The sequence below is a fragment of the Gavia stellata genome, chromosome 1, assembly GCF_030936135.1.
Source record: "Gavia stellata isolate bGavSte3 chromosome 1, bGavSte3.hap2, whole genome shotgun sequence".
Classification (NCBI taxonomy): domain Eukaryota; kingdom Metazoa; phylum Chordata; class Aves; order Gaviiformes; family Gaviidae; genus Gavia; species Gavia stellata.
The window spans coordinates 58,224,318-58,243,925 of record NC_082594.1 but is presented as its reverse complement, the minus strand read 5'-3'; the positions used below and the strand labels follow the sequence as shown (position 1 = coordinate 58,243,925).

The 19,608-nt window shown below is 43.8% G+C and overlaps 1 protein-coding gene across 1 annotated transcript; it reads left to right on the top strand.

Annotated features, from left to right (window-relative positions):
- The first annotated feature begins 18,291 nt into the window (after positions 1-18,291).
- On the top strand, positions 18,292-19,263 carry LOC104251771 (2-oxoglutarate receptor 1). Its single transcript, XM_009812501.2, has one exon. The coding sequence runs from the start codon at positions 18,292-18,294 to the stop codon at positions 19,261-19,263; it is 972 nt and encodes a 323-aa protein (XP_009810803.2).
- Positions 19,264-19,608: the final 345 nt, after the last annotated feature.

The following is a 19,608-nucleotide window of genomic DNA, read 5'->3' as shown; positions in this document are numbered from 1 at the left end:
ATGGCTGGATCTAGAAACGGAAAAAAGCTCAACTGTAATGCAGGCATTTTAAAAGCATTAAAGGACTGTTCAGGTGCTCTGCAGGACTGAGAGATCATTATCTCATGTGACTCATTCCTTTTGCTTACTGTGAAGGGTGACATCTCACTAGCTTCTATTTTTAGCAGCTGTTAAGTTTACTGCTGAAACAAGGATAAGTGCTTCAATTGCAGTAGACAGGAGATGCTTTCCAAGCTCTGTATATACAGTACGATAACACAGCTACATAAATTACTACACTATTGCAGGCTAATTCACAGCATAGTTATGGTCCAGTAACCAGACTTCTGTCAAAAGTCTCTAGCAGGTTTGTTTGCAAAGGCAGTCATGTCAACTCAAGTACCTAGCAGCAAGCTGCGCTCTGCCTGGGACCACTGAGGGACCAAGAGAATAACTTTGCAAGGTAAACAGGGTTCACACCTCTCAGGGGAATGTCAACCCTGATGATATTAAAGATGAAATTTTGGAATTGCCGACTGGTTTTGTAGACGTGTCAAACCTTACTCTTCACAATGACTCACATACTGTCACAGATTGCAGCAGAGCTATTTTCTATCCTTAATTGTCAGGAAAGGCAATCAGCAATTTTTTTCCTTTTCTCCCCAAATCATGTGTTCCCATAAGAAGTAAAAGCAAAAGGCCCTTCTTGTACTCAAACCTCTCAGAGAGCAAAAATGCTGACTGTCATATTCTGCATAAAAAAATTTTGCAAAATCTGTCCTAATCTGACTGCATCTAGCTGCCTTTCAAGCAGTTCTGTGTCATACTGAACAACTAAGAAGAGAGTGTGAAGCAGACTGCGTGTAGCATCAAAATGAATAGCTTGGTAAACAGCTAGTAGAGAGAAAGGCTAAAATAGCTTGAGAACGGTCTACTCTTATAAGGTCTGTGTTGGATATTGATGTGAGACAAGGCTGCGATTTTATCCCGGTGTAATGGTATGCGTCGTCAGGATGCTGCTGCATTAGCTGTACAGTGTAACTATGGTAGTGATCCACCTCATGAAGCAGAGGGTAGTGCCAGCCTCACCACTGAGTCATTTAGACCTCAGATAGATGTTGTCATTTTGCTGATAAGGCTAAGCGAGCAGAGTAAACATTGAATGACTGCTTCCATCTGTGAATATTTTGTACTCTGAAAATGCAAGTTCAGTGAACCTAGACTTTAAAACAGCAAACAACAAATGAACACATCGCTATTCAACTCAGAATCACAGAATCATTAAGATTGGAAAAGACCTGTAAGATCATCAAGTCCAACCATCAACCCAACACCACCATGCCCACCAAACCATGTCCCGCAATGCCACGTCCACATGTTCCTTGAACACCTCCAGGGATGGTGACTCCACCACCTCCCTGGGCAGCCTGTTCCAGTGCTTCACCATTCTCTCAGTAAAGAAGTTTTTCCTAATATCCAGCCTAAACCTCCCCTGGCGCAACTTGAGGCCATTTCCTCTTGTCCTGTCGCTAGTCACTTGGGAGAAGAGACCAACACCCATCTCTCTGCAACCCCCTTTCAGGTAACTGTAGAGAGCGATAAGGTCTCCCCTCAGCCTCCTCTTCTCCAGGCTGAACAACCCCAGCTCCCTCGGCCGCTCCTCATCAGACTTGTGCTCCAGACCCCTCACCAGCTTCGTCGCCCTTCTCTGGACATGCTCCAGCACCTCAATGTCCTTCTCGTAGTGAGGGGCCCAAAACTGAACACAGGATTCGAGGTGTGGCCTCACCAGCACCAAGTAACTCCTACCAGCCCCAAACTGTATTTGCCTTTCCCTACCAGCAGAAAAGGAGAAGAGATGTAAAGGAAAATACTTTGTGTGTTTCCTCACAGCTCCCTTATGTTTTGTGAACGTGGAGGCATTCAGCGGTGCCAGCTGATGCCACTTCAATGTAAAGGCCACAGAGTTAAGTCTAGGAGGGGTGAAAAAAGTTTACCCTAAAGAAAGTGTATTTCAGGGCCTGTTTTCTTAATAGCTACTGGAAAAGAGCAGTACTTTTGACTAAGGCATCTTGCTGACTCGGTGCCTGAGCCCATCGGGCAGAGCAGAGCGTGTCAGGCACCTCCTAAAGCAGGAGAAAAAATACATTCCTGCTTTTAGTCACAGCTGGACTCTGGGGCCAAGAAGGAGAAAAAGTAAAGTTGGTAAACACTGGGCTGAGTGTCTTTCTAAAGTAAAATTTAAAGCTCAGATGTCAATTTTTTAAAACACACAGCGGGAACATGATTTTTCAGGCCTGCTGCAGGCAAGTATAATGCAAAGTATGCTCCATTCATCATTGCTAGAACCTTAAAAGGCATTTGAATTAAAAGGTATTTTATCTTCTGAGATCCCTTCTTGGTTTTTTTGCTCCCCAAAATGGTTGATATCACTGATTTCTAAACCAAAGGAGAGGCGGTTGCCTGGAAACTATAGTACCGGTGATGCTCTCCACTCTTACAAGGAAAACAAAGTTCTGAGCTTCTGGGTTTTTTTTAAAAAAAAGGAAAGATGTGTTTTTCCAAATTACTTTATGGATTTCCTTTTACTTTGTGGAATAGTGAAAGAAGATAAGGCGAAGAAGAAAGAAATACAACTTTGTGCACAGACACACAATGCCATACTGAATCCTAATAAAGCAAGGTGGAAGGTAGAGTTCCTGGAGACATCTTCCTTCACGTGTTTTCATTAAATACAGTTTTATTTCCAGCACGCCCCTTGCTACCCAAGCTAGCAAACCTGATGCCAGGTTACTTGGTCCTTCCTTCTCCCTTCACCACATCCAGCCTGTTGCTCAAGACCCATCAACTTTTTGGAAAAATGATTAGGAAATTCATTCTGTCCCTTCTAATGGTTCTGCTAAAATCTTTGTGCTTCCAGTTTGCCCTCGATCAGCACGAGATATTTCTAATTGCCTGCATCCCAGGGCACTTTCAAGACAATTCCCGTGCATCTGGCAGAATTCATATTTTGTCAGTGGATCTGTGACAAGGTATTTTGGTACTACCACAAGAGCACCCTGTGATATTCTTACATCTCTCCTGCAATTTTCAAGGACTTTCATGGTGCCAGCCACCGTGCAAAGTGATGCCCTGGACCTGCAGCTGACAGGGCTAGAAAACACCTTCTCTGGGGGTGCCTCAAAAGGCATGCAAGGTAAAGCCTCCTGCTCTGCTCTTGTTACAGATCTGTTAAGCTGGGCAAAAAGGAGGTGACTTGGCACAAAGCAGGGAAGCATTATGGGTGGATATATTTCCAGCCCCAAATGATCCCAAAGGGGCAATTTTCCACTGTGTGAGCCAGGCTGGCCTGATCACTTACAACCTCAGCAATAATGAAGAAGACCTAGCAGAGAGTGGCATACAAATGCACTGTGCAACAATTTCAAGCAATAAATCTTCTTGAAAATTCCTTTTTCCCTTTACTTCATGATGCTTTTTATCAGCAGAAAGTTATCTCAACAGACAAGGCAGCAGTGCCTGCCTACAGGAGTTTCCTCACATTTACCTTTCTGCTAGTAAGCTGCTCTGAGATATTTATATATTGCCCCTATTTACAGGTGATGAAACTGAGGCATAGTGGAGTTAAGTGGCTTGCCTCCGGTCACAAAGCAAATTAGCAGCCAAGCAGGGAAGAGATCAGTTCCCAGCCCAGAGCTTTTATAAAGTGCATTTTAGGCTTAGGGTAAGATTTTCAAGGGAGTCTTGATTGCTCAGTTGTGGCACTTCAGTAATAAAAGTTGAATTAGAGCAGTTTCTGTGCTACTCAGGCCCTGGCTCATCCTCAATGCCATACTCTGCATCTGTGGAAGGAGCACTTCTGTTTTCTTTCAGAGAAGGTTTTTGGGGACCAGGTCTTTATCACCAAAGTTATTTGGCTACCACTGCGTGTGATCTCCGCCAAGAGCCAGTAATTAGCTGTATTCATCCCATTTACAAGTTTATATCAAGTATTTGTTAATTTGCAGGTTAACACGAAATATTAGCAGCATATAGGGAAAGTTTTCAGGCTGAAATGTGTGCATTGCACCACAGCTTGAGAAGTTGCTCTCCCTGGGATGCGAAGGTCAGAAAGAGGTTCCATAACTAGTGAGCTGCCTTCACCCAAGGGGCAGGGTACCACTGCTCACCATGTATGTATGCTGACGTTGGAAAAGCACACAGGTTCAGCTAACACACCTCAGAGCTGGGGCCAGCCCCTTCCCATCACACCATAGTTCAGATCCAGTGGCCCATGTTCTGCCTTCAGATATGGATGTCAGCACTTTTCTTCTACTGGTGGAAAGGAAAATGGGGTTGAGATGCAGATTTTTCATACATCTTCTGAATTTCCATCCTCACTTCAATTCAACATGATTAATACAGCTATACTTATGTACCAGAGCTAAATATTTGGCCAACAAACACCAGCGAAAATCTAAATCTGTTCCTCTAACAGAACAAAATCCTAGCAAACATAGCCCCCATCCTTTTTCCCAAAATACAAACCTGGATCTCGCTGAGGGAGGGGAAGGACAGCAATGGGGCATGGTGTTTGCTGGAAACACAATGAAGATGGGTCCTGCAGTAATTCTAGGCTGTGCCCAAGGGGCTCCAGCCTCCCATACTCCCGCAGCTGGACTCTGCAGGTGCTATAATTCAAATTCCCACTAGAGGGTAGACAAAACTCTTCCAGTAAGAGGATCACTCTGGAAAAGCATAAGTATGCAGGAAAACAGCGTCTGATTTGGAAAAGGTCTGCACTGGAGAAGCAGCAGAGAGTAGAAAAAGGAAAAACAAAATGATGTTCATACCATCTGCAAGAGCAAGATGGGAGCATTGATCCAACTTTCTCTAAAGAAACACAATCTCTGGTTTATACTTTTAAGTCAAATACAGCTAGGGTGGCTATGTGGTTATAAACATGTAAATGGTAAATCAAATACAGCTGATCTTGCCCTTATGGATGTTACCTTACAAACAGTGCCAATTAAGTGTATCAAACTGTTAGAAAGGATAAATATAGGGAATTAGAGTTTATCCACCTCGGGGCAACAGTGAATTCACCTTCTCCTGACTGCCTTGCCAGAAACATCAAACAGTGAATTTTTCTCTCTCTTTCCTTATTGACCGCTCTACTATTGCAGGAAATAACAGCTTGTGTTTTCTCCTCATGCATTCCTCCACTGCTGAAATGCAGACAGGTTTCTCTGAACCTTGCTGCGGGAGTGGAAAGTATGGCTGTAGGCATCAACACGTCTTCCTCTTCTTGCTCTCTCTGAAAGAGCAGATCCTTCTCCAGGTGAACCTGACTGTCTCAGGGAGCTCCCTGCATTGCAGATAAGGGCACTGGGAAAAGATTTTCTCACCACATATCTGACTTCTCCAAAGCAGGCTTTCACACTGGTTCAACAAGCCCAATGCTAGGAAAGCCAAAGCAATTCAGAGTTTATTTTCTAATTTAGTCCCAGATCTACAAAGATGGCATAAGATCTGGAAGCACCACCTATGTGAGCTAAATGCCATTTTTCAATGCTAAGCAAGGGTTTAATATGATCTTTTTAAATGTAACTTGTTTATGCTGACAGAGGTAAGAACCAAAGAAGGCCCGTCAAAGAAGTGGAGCTCTCAGAGGCATTCCTGCAGCTGGGATGCCTCCCACAGCTAGGACAATTAAAGGCTGAAATAATTGTACCTTGGAAGACAAGCATGGCAATTTTTGCTACAGCAAGAGCTGTGCTCTCTTGTCTCCTCCCTAAATAGATGTGGGTTTTTGAAGGGCACATTGCCCCTCTCTTCTGGATGGGTCCCACCTGCTGGTCCCACATAGTCTTGTGGGTGGCAATGACTGTCTCTCCAGTCAAGTGAGTTGATGAAACTGAGTGAGATGTGGCACTATAGGCAGTAGTATCCACAGTTGTCACATCAAAGGCTAAATAGGAAGTGTGCCGGAGAAGGATTACATTTGTGGCCCTAATGAGCAAAAGAGAGGAGCCCTTCAGGCAGCCGCACGTGTTTTCACTGCATTAAGGCATGTGAATCTATTGCAAAGAGATACTCATGGCACAATATTGGGAGCAAAGGATGAAGCATTAATCCTGAAAAACAGCCATGCCAAATGAGGTTAAATTATATATTCTCTGTTGACTTGTACCGTAACTTGTGAATGATAGCTCTGCTGGATACCAGCATGGGCTAAGGGAGGTAACTGGAATTTGGCACAAGGCTGCATTTGGTGTCTACCAGACTATTTCAAGAGATCAGATTTCTCTACCCTGTGGTTATCAATACCTCTACCACCTGAAAGGATAATTGGGACAACTACTTCAAGTGATACAGATCGCATGCAAAAAACTTCTGTCTTAGTCACTCTAAAGAAAAAGTAAATTTTTATTGAAGAAAGACTTATTGTTATAAATTCTGTGACAGCAAGTGAAAAGTGCAAAAACTCTCTTGCAGGGAGTCAAAAAGCTGGATTTGGTAAGGAACAGATGGATCTCAGCAGCTGTGCTCTTTCACCAAGTAGTTGCCTCAGGGGAGCAGTTGATGTTAAATTTTGTACAAAATTTGCTTTTCTTGCATGAACTAAGAATACTGAAATACAGAGAGATGACCTTTATTCTGGGCCCTCTTACATATTCACTTTTGCGGCCATTAGAGAAATTCAAGGCTGTTCCATCGGTTTAACAAAGCTTAAACCATGCACCTGGCTTCAGCTGTACAGTAAGTCCTCCTTGGTGCCGTCTTTCTGGGGTCCATGAAATGCATCATCTCATCAACACAAGTTTCCATCTTAAACCTTCCTCTTCCCAGGAGGACGATGGAGGCTTTCGTACTAGCACCCCTGTATTGTGAGCTAGAGATACTGGAGGGTGAAATGCCATGCTAAGCAGCTTCCCAACCAGGTCTTCAAAGAAAGAACAAACTATATCACTGCTGAATCCCTCTTTCTATTGCTTGCACAGCCCTCTCTGGTAGACAATTTATTGTCCTCCACCCTGGCACGTAGAGGCAACACAATACTTTACTGCCACTTAGCAAAGAGATCAGCAATTTACCCTTGCTGTCCAGGAAACTTCAGCTCAATCCAGCTGCTGCCATGTTAGTGCTGAGGATTATCTGTGTACACCCAACACTGAGGAAGAGAATTAGGAAAAATTGCCCTGCCCAAGATAAGAGAGATCCATTCACTCCCTGAATTAGGGCTGATTTCTCTGTAGCTAGTTTATTTGGGAAGAAATCATATATGCTGATTTGAGATAATAAAAATTTTCTGACAGAATGCTTTTCCCTGCAAACTGCTGAATCAACAGAATCAAAATGCCTCATGTGAATATCTTGACTCTATTAAAAATGTTGATAGAAACCAGGTAGGCAGCATCCAGGCTAGCTACCCAGCTAGCCAAGCAGTCCCAGACAGAGAACAGGGGAGTCGGTGATGGTGGGACGGAGAGGGCTGCTGCATCATCCATTGGTCCAGCATCATTCAGCTCCTTTCTTGGGATGGTGCAAGTTTCTCTCTGAAATGCTCTGGAAGGGGGACACAAGAGACACAAAACTTGATATTTTGCTTCTTTTCTCAGATTTTGCACGAAAGCTGGTTCTGCTGGGAGCTGTGATTGAGCTGCTACTCTAGGCACAGATAATATTGATGGGAGTTTCTACGAGAGAAGTGCAAGGCCCAGCTCTAGGATGTTTAGCATGACAAAATTTTCCATCAAAGTCCAGATTATGCAGTGAGCTCACCCTTATTATATTCACTAGTGATTTGGGCAACGGAGTAGAAAGTATACCCTTTAAGCATGCAGATGACAAGTGAGGGGACTGCTGGCATGCTGGCAGACAGCATTAGATTCAAAGCAATTTACAGAGATTGGAGAAATGGTCTGAAAAAACCAGGATGCCATACAATGAGGAGAAATGCAAAATTTATGTTTGTAGGAAAATAATCAAAACTGCACAAATCTGGCCTATCTGCTTAGGCAGCAGTACCGCAGTAAAGAATCGAAGGGCTACACAGGTCACAAGCTGAACATCAGTCAAATATGTTGTGCTGTTGTGAAAAGGGCAAACGGCAGAATGGGACATAGAAATAAGAGCACAGACTGCCAGGCAGGATGCGTAACCCTTCCGCTTTGGTAACGTGTCTCCCGGGGTGGCATGTCTGGTCTGACACTGCACTTCAAGAAGGAGGGGGGCCTGCTGGACGGGGAGCAAAACAGAGGTTCAAAAAAACAAAACCAAAAAAGAAAAGTTTGTGGGACCAAGAGTTGTTCAATCTAGGAGAAGCACCACTGAAGGAAAAACGATGGTGACCTTCACACATGTGACCTGTATCCAGAAAGCAGAATGCCCCCGGCTAGGGCTAGATTGGAAAGATGTTGGACATGAGGCAACATGTCCTGTGGGCACAGAGAAGCAGAGGAGTAGTTTGGTAGAGAGAAGATTTTAGAAGAGGTTCGAAAAGCATCTGCTGGGACTGCCAAGGATATGACCCTGTCTGGGGCAGCAGATGGACTGCATGTCCTGATGAGTTTCCTTCTACCCCACCTCCAGCAATGCTGTGGGCAAAACCCCTTTGAATCAGGACAAAGGATTTCAGGAGAGACAAGCATCTCGCTGCCTGCACCAAGATAACACCTCAGAGAGGAGAGGTGTCTGTGCTCGGCTCATTGCAGTGCCTGTGCCATGAAAGCCAATGGATTAGATACTCTGCTGGCATGGATTAACTTGGCTCCAAAGCCAGTGGCAACACACCGGTTTACACCTCCTTAGAATATGATGTGCAAAATCTGATGCAAAAGCCTGATTCCTTCCTCAGGTTCCAGCAAGCCATCAATCACGCCAATATGCAGCAGGAGATTTGTATGTTGGCAAAATGCAGACTAGTGGCTAAAATAGCTGGCCTGACCCCAAACAGCCTGAACACACGTGGCATTGTATTTTTTATATCCTTTAACACATTGCATCATTTCATTTTATCACCAACAGGTGATAAACAGGTGATAAACAGGTCCCTTTTGAAAAATAAAAAGCCAGGGTCAAGCGCACAGAGCTTCTTCTAATTGTCTTTTCTTGAGACGTGTAATCTCATGTCCTGTGGTGATGCAATTTCTTCCCTGTTTCCCTACTATTGTAAACTTTAATAGACACCGTCACAGTGTGACAGAGCAGTGCCAGCTCTGAGAGCAATGACAAAAATGCACTGCATCATTATTCTGTACCACTGGGTTCACAGAGCATTTGCTTGTGAAGGTAGCCAGGTTGACTGCTTTCTGCTAACTCTCTGCTTGGGTAGAGAGACTGAAATGCACACACTCATCTCGTGCTTTACTACGTATTTAGCTTCGAAGATACTGCTCCAGCAGAAGCCAGTTCCACTGCAGATGGCGGCAAAATGTTACTTTCTGAATTATGCGACTTTGATTTTCCAGTGCTCCACAATTTTTGCATTTGGACTATATAAACCAACGCAGTCGGTCCACTGCTCTGTCTTCAAAATGACAGAACGACACTCACATTTAACAAAGTGCTGGTGTTTTAGCTGAGTTCATGCCCTGATGGAGACAAATATGATACATCAGCTTACAGCAGAGATCCCCAGCTGACCCAAGTGTGGGGGATAAGCCTGATGCTGTGTTAGTTCAAGTCCTGCAAAGCTCAGAGGGAGAAGATCTGACCAAAGCCCAGGAGTGGCCCTGAAGCTCTTGGTGAAAGGTAGCACAGAAAGGCAAAACAAGAGAAAGCCTCTGCAGAGAAAAGCAGCTCTCTTTCATATATTTGATTTAGATGAGCAAAAAATAGCCAGAGGGTAAAGGTTAGGTTAAAAAAAAACAAAAGAAAGTTTGAATTCCACAGGCTCAGTTTGCATGAGTTATCTCTTTGAAGGCTATTCCAACAATCCATGCCTCCACCCAATCTGAAGAGCTGGAAAGCCATTTAATTGCCTGAGGATAATAATAATTAGCATTTAAGCATCGTTTAAAAAGCACAAGACCCTTTCAAAGGCAGGGAAGCTTCATGACTCTTGGGGTGAGGCTGGCAGAGCAGCCTGTGCAAGCCAGGGAGCAGAGGGAGCTGCCTTCACGCTGGTAGAGGGGTTCCTCTACCAGAAGGGATGAAAGGGGAAGGGTTTGGGATGAGGAGCCTGAACACCTTCCCTGTTTGCACAGCTCTCTTCTGGAAAGCAAGGAAGGTTACTCTGAAAAATACGAGCCCTTTGACTCCGCAGTGACAATTTGCAGGGCATTTCTGTGTGGGTTTCTAGTTTGTCTATTTTGTCGCTGTGGTCAAGCAACATCCTAATTTCACTTTGAGAATTATTTCTGCTTATTGTTTTATGATAGTAAAATTCTACCTGATAATTACTTACCTTATCAGAAACAAGCACTAGTAATGCAAACAACTAATTTACCAGTTTATAACTTTAGTAATTGTGAGAAGAAAAGAATTAAAAGAGATATCCTTGGGAGGGAAATGATGCTTTTAAAACACGAAGTGTATCCTACATGGCTGAGCTCCCTTCCCTATCCTCCCTGTGCTCCTCTTAGCACCAGTCCCGCTGGGAAAAGCTCATTTCCAAAGCGTAGGAGGAATTTCAGCAGGTGGGAGCTGCGCCCAGAGGGAGACCAGCGCAGTAACAAAGTGAGCCAGGGTCCTGCTGCCAAGAGCCAGGCATTAGCTAAGGGTTCGTGTTAGCTGAGGGAACGGTATCTGGCTAATAGAAAGGCTCATCTTTGGCTGTGTATATTAAATTCATGTGTAGAGGGCTGTGATGGTACAAGTCACTTTCTGAAGACAAAGCTTTATTAGAGTGGCCTATGGCAAAGGGCAGACTTTCCTTCACTTGCCTTAGCACCCTGCAAACAAATTACAAGAGCAACGGCACCACAACAGAATATATCTTCAATGACTGAAAACTTGCTTGTACGCTGGAGGCCACATTAACATCACCCTTTGCTGAATTCTGTACTGACACACCACTAGAAGCCAAGGATGTACATCTCATCTCAGAAGAGTTTAGAGGCTGCTTTGTCTGGGAATTGACGAGTGGCTGGAAAGCTGCCCCACAGAAAAGGACCTGGGGGTGTTGATTGACAGCCGGCTGAAGATGAGCCAGCAGTGTGCCCAGGTGGCCAAGAAGGCCAACGGCATCCTGGCCTGTATCAGAAATGGTGTGGCCAGCAGGAGCAGGGAGGTGATCATGCCCCTGTACTCGGCACTGGTGAGGCCGCACCTCGAATCCTGTGTTCAGTTTTGGGCCCCTCACTACAAGAAGGACATTGAGGTGCTGGAGTGTGTCCAGAGAAGGGCGACGAAGCTGGTGAGGGGTCTGGAGCACAAGTCTGATGAGGAGCGGCTGAGGGAGCTGGGGTTGTTCAGTCTGGAGAAGAGGAGGCTGAGGGGAGACCTCATCGCTCTCTACAATTACCTGAAAGGGGGTTGCAGAGAGGTGGGTGTTGGTCTCTTCTCCCAAGTGACGAGTGACAGGACAAGAGGAAATGGCCTCAAGTTGCGCCAGGGGAGATTCAGACTGGATATTAGGAAAAAATTCTTTACTGAGAGGGTGGTGAAGCACTGGAACAGGCTGCCCAGGGAGGTAGTGGAGTCACCCTCCCTGGAGGTATTCAAGGAGTGTGTGGATATGGCATTGTGGGATGTGGCTTGATGGGCATGGTGCTGTGTGGTGTGGGTGGGTTGTTTTGGTGTGGGTTGTGGTGTGTTTTGTGGTTTGTGGGTGGTTTGGGTTTTTTGGGTTTTTTTGTTTTTTTTTTTTTTAAGGTTGGACTTGATGATCTTACAGGTCTTTTCCAACCTTAGTGATTCTGTGATTCTGTGAAAAAACCAAAATAACAAGGCAGCAAATTGGTCCCCTCTGTTTTCAGACCGGCTGAGCTGGGTCATTTTCAGGAAATGCCCCATTACCTAAAACAATTACAACTGTTGTCACATCTCCGATGAGTTTAGTTTGGCTTTTAGTGTCTGCTGGGAAAACTTTAACTGGCACAGCTACTGTGTTTAAGGCCACTTCATAGCTGGGTGCTCCCGCAGCACTTTTTATTCACGGGTTTACCGTCTTGCCTGTGCTGTACCAAGATACCTGAGCACATATTGGCTTTAAGCAGGCAAATTGTCCCATTGTCTTTTCTCTCCCCATTCCCCTTGGGGCAACTCACCTTCTGAAAGCTCAGCGCTCATCTAAGGGCTGCAGTAGATTTTATCTTCTATGCCCGATGAGCGCCAATTCACTTCAAGGACTAATACTAGCCATAAAACAGTGCCTCAGATCCATACAGGCTATTTTTGGAACTGTATCGAACTACTTCTGCTCCACTGATGTGGCAGCAGCATTGCTTATATTCCAGATTATACATGCAATTTTCCTAAGGTAAAATATTCCTTTCCAGAACTTTTCATTAACAGTCTGTATTACCTACATAATTGGATGGCAGCATTTAACTGTGATTAATTTAGAGTTACCATGCATTTAGGGATTAAAAAAATTCTGCCCTTACCAGTCTGTCTCAGGGGAGAAATACGCAGGGAGAGCTGGAGCTGATTTCCCCATGTGATGAAGATGCACGGTATCATCCTCAACAGAACTGAGCATCTCCCGACGGTGGTGGTCTGATAACAACTGTAATTAGGTATTCAATCACACACAGAGTAAGATCAGCCAAACAAATATATGTCTGTTAAGGAAAGTAGCCCATGGAAAGATTATATGTTTGTTGAACCAAAAGTAAAACGAAAGCTCTTAATGCTCTGGAGCCTAGCCCTTGCCCAACAAACTGCCTATTTTCCTACATAGTTATTAATCAGAGCTATCCTTGCCATTTCTACTGTGACGCACTGGGTGCTGTCATGTCCGAAGGTCTGACTCTGAAAGGAGTCTTTCACTCATGCCCATGGATTTTAGATCAGGTTTTATGAGATGAGAATGGCCCCTGTGCTAGAGGAGCAACTTGTAGACCCTCACACCTATGAGTCCTAATTACAGTCAAGTTCAGCGGTGATGCTGAGACACCACAAAAAGCCCTGCTACGACCTCTTCCACCCCAATGCCCGCAAAAGCTAACGGCCAGCCCATTCGGAGGAAAGAGACATTGTTTGCAACCAGCCACATGTGATTTAACAGAACAAAGCAAAACAAAAGCATTGGACTTTGTTCTCCACTTCTGTATTTTAGACAGATTGTGTGCTCCAGGTGTGCAAACTCATCTGTCATCCTGTGCATCCTGTTCACCCTGCCATCACAGAAGGAAAAATACAATATGAAAAGATGATCCTATTTATATCATGTACTCTGTGATAGCTGACCCAGCCTAGAGTATAAAGTTCTAAGAGGAAGTATTTAATTAATAATCCTGCCACCAAATCATTCCAGCTTCCTTTCTATACAGTGACTAAGAGCAACATTTATATACAGACATGAACTCTGTAATTTTATAATGGTTGTTTCAGGAAAGGTGCCAATAGCTAGCTTTTTGCTGTTGGATTACTGATCTTTGCAATTCTTATCAATACTCATCAAATTAGGGGAAATGACAGCCCATCTGACAAATCAATCCAGCCTGCCTGGAGGACTGTTGAAACAAGAGATGAGTGCTGTCTCCAGGGGAGCGTTGCTGGAGACTAGCTTCAGCTGAGGGTGGTAACAGTGGTAAGGGCGAGAGAAACACCACTCCACAGCAGAAACCCCCCGTGCAACCTCACTGTCAGCGCGAGCCGGTCTACCTCTGCCGTCCTCCTCTTGCCTCTCGTCAGTCCCTCTCACTGCTTCCTGTAAGCCCTGGAGCCCGCGCATCCGTGAGAGGAGCCACAGCCCCAAAGTGTCAGAAAGCTAACCCAAGAATAAGAAAACTGGTTTGTTTTCAGTCAGCTCACTTATCCAATGCATCCCATGATTGCGCAAGCGCTGGGGCCATTGAAAATATGTGGTTTAGGATGAGAGGAGGCAGGTGGTGCTGCCAACTCTTTTGACAGCAGCCTGCAATTAGAGCCACTTAAGCTGCCTGTGAAACTACAGGGTATTTTGATTTCCCTCCAATGCTTGTAGAGGGGAGCAGGGTGAGGATAGCCTTAAAGACAAAAAGGGACATGTTTTTGGTAAGGATCAGATTGGTCTACCTATGGGCAGACTTAAAAGGGCCAAGGACCTGAGTTGGAGAAGCTACTGGTAAAGAGAAGAGGCCCACAAACTGAAGGGTTGAAAATCACGCTGCGGGATCAGCCTTTATTCGTAGAAATCCCCCACAATGCCAGGCAAGCAATTTAAATCATATATTCACAAGTGGCCTTTGTTAGTGTATCCATAATTTCCCAAGTGCCTGACACGAGCCCCTGGGCCAGCCTCATGGCTGCAATCGAAGACAATGTTTCCGAAGGTCCATGTGCAATGAGGAGTTGCTGAAACCCTGGTGAAGGGTGCAGGGAGGCTACGGGGAAGCAGGAGCCACATGTTCTCTACAGCTGATGATGAGACAAGATTTGGGTAAGCTAAGGAGTGCAGCTCGGTCTCCACACAGAGCAGCTCTGCATGAACGACCTTCTATTAGTTCCCCTTTCTTGAAATTGTTCTGAAAATGGGGGGTTTATTTTCTTTTCCTGCCCAGAGTCAGATACTCAGAGGTGACCCTAGTGCTTGCTTGAGACCCCGTTGCCCCAAATCCTGAGCAGTTCTGGGCCACAGTGCCGGAAAAGCGCATTTCTGCTTCACATAAGGCACTGCCACCGCCAGGGAAGGATAAATACCAGCCACTGCTGCACAGGTTTTCTATTGCTCAGGGGTATAATGTATTAAGTAATGGACGCATTAAATGATCCCTAACTATAATTAGCTCCCCCTGTGCTTATACCACTACAGCCTCATACAAATAGTTTCTAATGACACATGCAGTGTCTAGGAACAGGGTAATAGCTATTTAAACAGTTGCTGATCCCTGAGCTGGTACACGACACCGTATTTTACAATTACTGAGAAACTTCGGACATTTTTTAAAAGTGCTCTGGGCATTGACCTAGAGAAAAGCTTGGTCAGATGAGAACAGAGATGATGCCCTTCCCCTAATGGTAACAGATAGATAATGTTCTAGTTGTCAGACATTACTGCTGCCCCAGTCTTGATTGTCCCCGTTACCACTCTTTCCCTGCAGCATCATTAGCAAAACAGATAGCCTTCTTCCAGCTCATGCCTATGGTACAGGCACTCAAGGAGAGTCAAGAAGGTCTTCCTGAAAACATTCTTATCTGTGTAAGTCTTCCTAAAAATATTCTTATCTCAGTAACTACACTAACATGTGTAACTTTCAGAAATGAAAGCTTGCTCATTTAATGCCGGATCATAAGCCTTATCAGCAAGTAGGACCTATAAAATGTACCAAGGCCAAAAGGCTGCCCGTCACGCTGGGCAGCTGGGGCCTCTTTGAATGGATCAGGTTGCAAGCTCAGGGATGGAAGCCTGCAGGTTCAAAATTGAAGATACTATGACTTTTTTTCTTTTTAAATAATAATATCTTTTGATCTTGTCCCTCGAGCTAAGGATGATAATGAGATTTTTATTCAAGAGCAGTCTTTTGGTTCAAGAAGCATGGAAAATTGCAGCTGTTGTGAATCATGAAGCCTGAAATCAAAGACTCAAAAGAAAACAAGTTTGCAACTTCAGCTACCCCAGTAATAACCAGCTAATGCTAATTGTAGATATTTTATTCACCAGAAATAAGCAGAAAGTTTGCCACAGTTCCTGAAAAGCACATCATGCCAAAAGAAGCCTTCATTTCTTACATGAGATGAAAATTGTACTTTGTTAGAAATTTGCTTTTAATGAAGAGAGTGTGTCATAACATTTTTCACCTGACCTTGAAATAGCAACATGCCTTATTCACTTTGGTGATCAGGTTTCGCTTCACAGGAAGTGGAGAATAAATTTAATTTTCTTTTTTATAAACACATGCACGCACACATACACACTAATTTAAATGTGATCCGCTGCTATTTGAATACTACAGGTCTACTTCAGCACGCAGAACTGCTGCCAGCAAAGCATGGTCTGCCCACTGAAGGCAAGACAGCATGAATGACAGAGGGCAAAAGAGATCTCATACAGGCACCCAGGTCTAAGAGCTGATACCTGAGCAAGTAATGGAGGTTTTCTACCAGTCTCCTAATTTACAGCCACATGGAGTCTCAGTCTGCCGGGGAGCGAATGCATGTGGTTGCAATGCCGTACTAAAACCTGCTTCACTGTAAGGAAGACATAAATACATTTCATTTGTAATGCTTTCTGCTCAAAGCAATATCAAAGGGAGAAGCAGAATTGCAAGTTTTCAGGTAAGCAATATTTCTCCATTTTCAATTTGGAGGGTTCAAGATTGCAGTGAAGAACTGATCAGCAGTGCAGGAAAACTAAACTGGGGATGAATCAAGTATTCTAGAAAATTTTGTCTAACTTTACTTGAAATATACCAGTGAGAATTATAAATGTGGGTGACAGTGGTATCACCAAGCAGCCGAAAAGAGAGAAAACATGTATATCCCTAGCTTTTGTCTGAACGTAGATCTGGGTTTGTTTAAAACAAGCTTCATGGCCTTTACCTAATGCATCTTTGACTGCAAAGCTGCTATACCAGAGCTAACATTCACATTGAAAAGCATTAGCGTTTTAAGTAAATTATGGGGACACTGTTCAAATTTCTCTCTGAAGTGCTCCTGAGTAACAAATTGATGCCCATCTTTCTAACTGGCTATAATCAAATAATTCCTATTGTGTCCCAGCTTTAATGACTGGCTTTGTCAGAGAAAATTTGCCATGTTCTACCAGTCATTGGGATAATGCAGAAACATCCATACAGGTAACATGCTGAATGCTGTTAACTGAGTCACATCAAAAACTAATTCTATACACAGGATTTTCAGGACTACAATAAAGTACACTTCTGCCTTTTTTTTTTTTTTTTTTTTTTTTAATGCGATGACTTCATCCTAGATATTCAAGGTAACATTGGTTTACTTTAAAGACTGTGTTTCTGGAACAAGAGAGAGGAATTTGGGCTTCATAGTACCCTCTCTAGCACTTTATGAAGTCACTTTAAAATATTTTCTCAGATGGACTATGTTAGGATCTGGAGGAGTGGTGCTCACCTGAGATGCTGAAGACTCACAGTGACACGCTTCCAAAGGTTAGACCTGCAGGTCTGAACTAATCACCTTGGGCTGCCTTTGCCATCAATAGAAAGAAATAGGTATGCCAAAAGAGTAAATCATTTATCTTGGAAACCTCTCTTCTAGGAAGATACATTACATCCTGGAGGAACTACATCTCTCCCTTGATGATAAAGGGGGACTTAAGATGACTGGCTCCCCTTCAAGCACCTAACTTTTTGGTATTTGAAGTTAGATGAGATTATTTTAATTCTTGGTTACCATTCTTTCTGGTTAAAGTGCTACCAGGAATGGTTATGTCTTGAACTCACTGTGGAGAGATCCAAATTGGCCATGGCAAGCAAGAAATCTTTTCAGAGACAAGTCTATCTAGTTCCAATTCACACAAAATGGGAAGCAAGATCAGTGCCTTCACTCAACATCTGTGCTTTCCACCTTCCCTCTGTGCTTTGAGAAACAGTCTTTAATCATTTAAATCAGTTTTATGCTACTATGAAGCTTGGTGGGTTTTTTTTTAAATTAAGCATTCATACAAGTTTTATACTCTGATGACTCCAAGAGAATAAGATTACATTCAGGGAACAAGCTATGATTGTCAGGTTATGGAAGCATCAGGTCCTGACGTCTGTATCTGAACCTAACATCTTTTGATTTTCATGAAACCAGAACAGCATCTCTGGTTTCATGAGCACAAAACATGGATTAGCTCAGATTAATGAAGATAAGACACGGGTACAGTTCTACTTTCTGAAAGGCTAAGGCTAATTCACAGTTTTGCAAAATCTAAGCCCAAACTCTCTCTAGATCTCTGAATGTGTGCTTCCTACTCCTGAAGGTTTGCAGATAAGCAGTAATTGTCTTCTTCAACGTAAGAGGTTAAATAAAGCAAGAGTAAAATTAATCATTATCAAAATTAAATGTAAAGGAGAGGGAAGGGTGAAATTAAACATTTGAGTGGGGTTATCTAGGTCAGAGCCGGGTATGCAAATCCCTGTTCCCACCCTCTACTATGCCTTGTCAAACATATGACATTTGCTCCAGTGACAAAAGACTTAACTGAATGCATTTCTCCCCGCAAATCAATTAAAACTAAATATCTGATTTTTGTAAAGCTTTAAGAAGATTTCTGCAAACATGGCATCTGAACGCACCAGCAATTTTACTGCTCTGCCACTCCATGACCCGTTGACAAGCTGCAAGGATGAAGATTTCTTACAGGTGAAATCCTATCTCTCTGTCCTTTACGGCCTAATCTTCCTGGTGTGCTTCCCAGGGAACATCGTGACAATTTTTGTTTACTTTGTCAAGATGAGGCCCTGGAAAAGCAGCACCATCATTATGTTAAACCTGGCTATCACTGACCTATTATATATAGCCACGCTTCCTTTCTTTATACACTACTCTGCTAACGGAAATGACTGGATTTTTGGAGACTTCATGTGCAAGTTTATTCACTTTTGTTTCTACTTCAACATGTACAGTGGTATTGTCTTCCTTAGCTGCTTCAGCATCTTCCGCTTTTTTGTAGTTGTCCACCCAATTAAATGCTTCTTTGTTCAAAACCGGAGATGGGCAGTGGTGACTTGCGTAGTAGTTTGGATGATTTCCCTTGCGGCCATCAGCCCCTTGGGCATCTTGATTGCCACGAGGCGTACGCAGAACAGGACAATCTGCCCGGACCTGGTTGCTGCTGAGGACCTTGACACTAGTCGGTGGTATAACTGGCTGCTGACAATGTTTGCCTTCTTCCTGCCCTTGGTGACGGTGACTCTGTGCTACATGCTCATTATTTACACCTTGGCTACTGGGCCCCACACGCAGGCTTGCTACAAGCAAAAGGCACGCAGACTGGCCGTCGTCCTCTTGGTGGTCTTCTATGTGTGTTTCCTCCCCTTCCACGTCTTTCGAGGGATTCGGCTGGAGCTCCGAGTACGACCGGTTAGCTGCCACTTGAAGAACACGATCCTTTTTATGTTTATTATAACTAAACCTTTAGCAGCATTAAATACTTTTGGAAACTTACTGCTCTATGTAGTGACAGGAGACAACTTCCAGCAGGCGATCCTCTCGCTCCTCAAGTTTCGAACAAACAAGAACTTGAAGTAGAAGAGATTGATGCCCTAAAAGAGTTATGGAGGAAGGGTTCCAACCTGCCCTCAACCAGCCAGGCACAACCTCCCTGCCATCGGGTTAACCCTGCCAATGCCAAAGGAGAGTTAATCTGTTCTGTGTTTTGGAGTTGTAAATGGATCATCAAAAGAGAAAACTTATAATTTATAATAAAAAGCTTTAAATAAAGTACCGAAAAATTAAATGTGAAACTTCTCAGAGATTTCTCTGCATTTGCTTCCTGAATCCTTGATACCTCTTTTGGAGAATGGCCAACAGTTCCAGAAAAACACAGTTGCTTATTAGTGGCAGATACAGATTCAGGGTGGGAGTAATTTAATT